The 5,299-nt window shown below is 61.3% G+C and overlaps 1 protein-coding gene across 2 annotated transcripts; it reads left to right on the plus strand.

Moving 5' to 3' along the window:
* Window positions 1-254: 254 nt before the first annotated feature.
* On the plus strand, window positions 255-4,895 carry FICD (FIC domain protein adenylyltransferase). Of its 2 annotated transcripts, none has more exons than XM_062182308.1 (3): window positions 255-346; window positions 1,414-1,766; window positions 2,427-4,895. In XM_062182308.1, the coding sequence occupies exons 1-3, from the start codon at window positions 300-302 to the stop codon at window positions 3,488-3,490; spliced, it is 1,464 nt and encodes a 487-aa protein (XP_062038292.1). In that variant the 5' UTR covers window positions 255-299; the 3' UTR covers window positions 3,491-4,895. The 2 variants fall into 2 exon arrangements, with proteins under 2 accessions (XP_062038292.1, XP_062038293.1); XM_062182309.1 differs by having other exon boundaries at window positions 2,430-4,895.
* Window positions 4,896-5,299: the final 404 nt, after the last annotated feature.

A 5,299-nucleotide genomic window follows, 5' to 3' on the forward strand; every position in this document is an offset into this window, starting at 1 on the left:
GCCGGGTCCCCCTCACGCGTTTCTCCCGCCGGCGGCCTAGGCCCCGCCCTTTATGTTGCTCATTGGCTGCCGCCGGCACGAGACCAACACCACAGCCAGCCAATGGGGGTGGCCCACGGCGCGTCTTTCCCGGGGAAGCCGAAGCAGACGCGGAAACCCGGAAATAAGAGGGACGGACAAGTGGGGAAAGCCAATCGTCCGCGACTAGGGTGGGGAGCTGTCCAATGGAGAGTCTCCGGGGGCGGGGCCAGAAGACCGGCGGTGAAGGAGGTCCCGGGAGCTGACGGCCCAGCACTCTAATGAGCGCTGGTCAGGCGGTGGCGGGGAGGCCTTGCAGCCGCGAGCGGTGAGGACGGGGAGAACCTGAGGGGCCCGGGGAGGAGCGAGCCAGGGAGGGTACGGCAGAGCCGCGAGCCCTGGGAGGGGTTCGCAGAGGGGCGGCCCGGCAGCTGGACCTCACTTTCCGGGCCTCGGTTTCCCGCTTGGTAGCCCGGTAGCGGTGGGAGACTTGGCAGCGAATTCCTTCCTTGCCTGGGCCGCGGGGAGCCCGCCCAGAACGGCCACCGCGGCGAGGGGGGCCGCGGCGGGGTCCCCCCGAGAGGCGGAGCCCCGTGGTCGGGCAGGCGTTTCGGGGCCGGAGCAGGTGCCCGGGCGCTGCCCAGTGGCGAGGTGGAGGTGAAGACTGGGGTTGAGACATGGGGTCTCCGGACTCTCTGCCCCGTGCCTCTGTTTCCCCCTGAGGGCCTCTGGAGCCCTGGGCTCCCTGGGTCTGCAGTCGCTCCGCAGGGCGGCACGAGGACACAGTGAGCCCCTAGCTCAGGGCCAGGCACACCACAGTTGCCCAATAGATGCTATTGTTAGATGCTTGCATCCCTAGGCCCTGCACCCCCACCGCCAGCCCCAGACACACACACTCAGCTGGCTGGCCGCTCGCAGCCCTGCTGGACGGGCCAGGGAAGGCAGACAGGGCCGGCGGCCTTGTGCCTAGGTATCAGGGCGAGGACAGGAAGAGGCAGCACCCAGGTGGCAGGAAATGAGGCCAGCACCTCAATTGTGCTGACTGAAGAATGGGCCTCAGGATGGCTGGGGTGTCTTTGGGGGGTGGGGGGCGGGGTGCATGTCCTCCCATGCCGTGGGTGTCCAGAGGCCATGGAGTTGGTGATGAGGGGGACCCTCCTAAGGCTGTCCCCTCCTGTGGGTGTGCTGGGTGGAGTGGGGACAGGAACAGTTGCTGATGAAGCCTGGGGAGCTAGGTGAGGGGTGAGGTGCTTAGCACAGGGCGTGCCGCCTGACAGGTGTTCAATGCACGCAGGGCAGCACCAGCGCAGCCCACCCCCTGCCCACTGGAGTGGCGCCAGGCTGAACGTGTCCCATTTCCCCGCCTCGTCCTCCGTGACCCTTGGGTCCTTGCAGATCCTGCCGTCTCCGCTGTGGACATGTGCGAGGGGCCCTTCCCAGGGTCCAGATGACGCTCGTGCCCGTGGCTTCGGTGATGGCGGCGACAGAGCCGAGATGGGTCTCGGTCTGGAGCCGCTTCCTGTGGCTGGTGCTGCTCAGCACGGTGCTGGGGTCCCTGCTGGCCCTGCTGCTGCCGCTGGGCGCCATGGAAGAGCAGTGCCTGGCTGTGCTCAAAGGCTTCTACCTGCTCAGGAGCAGACTGGACAGGGCGCAGCAGGCCGTCACCAAGCGCACCAGCCGGTCCACCGAGCTCAGTGTCACCTCCAGGGACGCTGGGCTGCTGGTGGTCAAGACCAAGCCCTCCCCAGGTAAGACAGCTGGGCCGTCTCTCCCCATGGCTTTGATGCCTGAGCTAAAACCCAATTGTAAGGAAGAGGGCATCAGGGGAGTTAGAGCCTGGTGATGCTCAAGGAAGCTGGGTGCCTAGGCAGGGCTGGGACCCTCCACCTTCCCCGGAGTCATCGGCTGTGGGGGCTGCCATGCCCTAGGGGGCAGGGACCAGACATGTGTCCAGATAGCGAACGGCACATGTCCCCCGGCAGGCAAAGCGAAACCACTGGGTCAAACAGGTCAGTGCAGGGATGGTGACCTGGCAAGAGTGGAGCTGCCGATGCCCGCGGGGACTGGCGTCACAGAGCAGGACGGGCCACCCGTGGGAGCTGGGCCAGAGGGGAAGGCACGGGAGAGGAAGTGCCCAGCCCTTTCCACACCTGGGCAGGGAACAAGGGCGCCAGTGGTGCCCCAGAGTGAAGGTGGTGGCTCTGGGAAGTGTGGACAGGGCCAGCATCTCAGCACGTGGGGCTGTGGGGACAGAGTGGGGCTGGGACACGCATGGAGGACCACCTACAGCAGGTCAGGGACTTGGGCTGCTCAGCCCGGGTCCCTGGGACACCAGCTCAGGCGAGCCTCCTGTGCAGGCCTCGGCCACGCCCTGCGCCCCTGACGCCGCCTCTCCGGCTCTGTGCTAGCAGGTAAGCTGGAAGCCAGAGCGGCCTTGACCCAAGCGCTGGAGATGAAGCGCCAGGGCAAGCGGGACAAAGCCCGCAGGCTGTTCCTGCACGCGCTCAAGATGGACCCGGACTCCGTGGACGCGCTCACCGAGTTCGGCGTCTTCTCCGAGGAAGACAAGGACATCATCCGGGCGGACTACCTGTACACGCGCGCGCTCACCATCGCGCCCCACCACGAGAAGGCGCTGGTCCGCAGGGGCCGCACGCTGCCGCTGGTGGACGAGATCGACCAGCGCTACTTCAGCACCATCGACAGCAAGGTGAAGAAGGTCCTGGCCATCCCCAAGGGGAGCTCGGCCCTGCGCAGGGTCATGGAGGAGACGTACTACCACCACATCTACCACACGGTGGCCATCGAGGGCAACACCCTCAGCCTCGCCGAGATCCGGCACATCCTGGAGACGCGCTACGCCGTGCCGGGCAAGAGCCTGGAGGAGCAGAACGAGGTCATCGGCGTGCACGCGGCCATGAAGTACATCAACACGACACTGGTGTCGCGCATAGGCTCCGTCACCATCAGCGACGTGCAGGAGATCCACCGGCGGGTGCTGGGCTACGTGGACCCCGTGGAAGCCGGCAGGTTTCGGACGACGCAGGTGCTGGTGGGCCACCACATCCCTCCCCACCCCCAGGAGGTGGAGAAGCAGATGGAGGAGTTCATCCAGTGGCTCAACTCCGAGGACGCCACGCAGCTGCACCCGGTGGAGTTCGCAGCGCTGGCCCACTACAAGCTGGTTCACATCCACCCCTTCATCGACGGCAACGGGAGGACCTCACGCCTGCTCATGAACCTCATCCTGATGCAGGCCGGCTACCCGCCCGTCACCATCCGCAAGGAGCAGAGGTCGGAGTACTACCACGTGCTGGAGGTCGCCAACGAGGGCGACGTGAGGCCCTTCATCCGCTTCATCGCCCAGTGCACCGAGACCATGCTGGACACACTGCTGTTCGCCACGACCGAGTACCCAGTGGCACTGCCTGAAGCCACGCCCAGCAAGGAGACACTTCCTGTGAAGCCCTGACCCTCAGGGCCAAGGGCGCTAGCATTTCTAGAAACCTCCACACCTCCCAAAGCAACAGGAGACCCTAGACATGCTTTACCTCCACAAGTTTTTTAGTTAAAATGGAAACCTAAATTATTAAGCCTTGTCTTCAAGATAATTTATAATTCAGCAAAGTTATTTATTTTCTGTTAACTGCTGTGTGGCGCCTGCCACGTCTGGTGGTGGTGGCCACTGGTCTGCTGGTTTTCCCAGCATGCTTCAGGGGCAGCCATGCTCCTGTGTGACCAGAACCCGGGTTCTGGAGCAGAATTTGCACTAAGGCGGAGGAGAGGAACCAGGAGATGACTCTTCCAGGCCTTTCTGAAGGGAGCACTCCTGGCGGAGCACCTGGTCCCAGGTGAGGAAGGTGCGAGAGCTTTCTCGGAGCTCTCCCACCGAGAGGTTAGCATGGGGATTGACTTACTGGCAGAGGCAACTTTCGCCAGAGAAAGGAATGCTGACTTTTCTTGCTTGTCCCCAGGCAGGCCCAGAGCACTATTGAGTTCGCCAAGTGGAGCACCAGAGGCTGTCCTTTTCCCTTGAGATTTTTTTTTGGGGGGGTGGGGGGGCAGGGACAGCCTGGTCCACTTTGTTGCCACATTGTCTCCTGCACTTCATTTGTGGTGTTTCTCTGTGAAGGTTCTCTGGGTTCACGGCCCCAGGGCTGTGCACATGTCCCGGAACACATGCGAGAGAACAGAGGGCACACCGGGCAGGAACCTCAGCACCAGCCTCGCTGACCCACGCACGCACTTTGCAGGGAGCACGCATCCCCTCTACCACATAGCACTACCCTGACCTGGGCCCACAGCCCAGTGTGCTTTCCTCTGGGAGGCCAGACATGGCCTCAGAGGGGCGGTATTTTTCTAGCCATTTGTAAAATGATACAACGCAGTATAGCCAAGTTCCCGAGTCCTCAGGAAGTAGAATGCCTGCTTCCCACACAGGACTGCTGCCAGTCAGGGTCATGGGCTCAGGTCCCAGCGGCACAGCGGCGACGCCGAGGGCTGTCAGTGTGCGTCAGTGTATGTGCTGGGCACTGTATGGAGTGCCGCCTCTGACGGCAGCCAGGAGGCAGCTCCGAGAGCAGAGAGGCTGCTGTTCTGAGGTTTGCGAGCTCCACAGTGCTCTTCTGGAAGGGGAAGTGGAAAGATGCAGAAAACGTCTGCAGGTGATACCCAAGCCTTTATAACAAATTTGCTATTTTTATCCTACCACGGGTTTTTCCTAAACCTTTGCTATATCCTTTTGTCTTGGTTTTATAAGCAGACCACAGAAGTCTGATGAAGTGTTTGCTTTGTACCACGGAGTGAGAGCATTTGCACTTTAGCTTTATGTGAAGGATATTATTTTAAGGTAATACTGATTCTAATAAAGTATTTTGTTAAATAAATGAATGAGGCTTTGCTGTCGTATTTGAGATGTTTCCATAGACTGAACAGATCCCACGTGGTCATTTCAGCAGGCAAACAAGACAGAACTGGTTGGATAAACGGCCAACCCGGTTGGCAGGGATGAGTGACTATGTTACAAAGAGACAAGCAGCTGCAAAGGTTGTTCATGGGCGTTTACCCTCAGTTCTTGGTTGAGGAAGACAGAGGCGCCCATCCTGAGTCCAGGAGCTCCATTTCTACCAGAGTCAGCACTCTGAACCCAACCTGGGTCCTTCTCAGGCCTGAAAGGCTACCGGTGTGACGGCTGTGCTGACCCTGGAGAGCGTGGAGTTTGGTCACACTACCAGTCAGAAGACAGGGAAGCCTGAAGTGACAGGAATATCTGAGGCTTTTC

This window comes from Lepus europaeus, chromosome 23 (assembly GCF_033115175.1).
Source record: "Lepus europaeus isolate LE1 chromosome 23, mLepTim1.pri, whole genome shotgun sequence".
NCBI lineage: Eukaryota > Metazoa > Chordata > Mammalia > Lagomorpha > Leporidae > Lepus > Lepus europaeus.

Bases quoted from the DNA above. Each gene is read 5' to 3' on its own strand.
- FICD (XM_062182308.1), top strand. From the start codon at position 300: ATGAGCGCTGGTCAGGCGGTGGCGGGGAGGCCTTGCAGCCGCGAGCG. The intron at 347-1,413 runs GTGAGGACGGGG...GGGTCCTTGCAG, and splicing joins AGGCCTTGCAGCCGCGAGCG to ATCCTGCCGTCTCCGCTGTG. The intron at 1,767-2,426 runs GTAAGACAGCTG...GCTCTGTGCTAG, and splicing joins CAAGACCAAGCCCTCCCCAG to CAGGTAAGCTGGAAGCCAGA.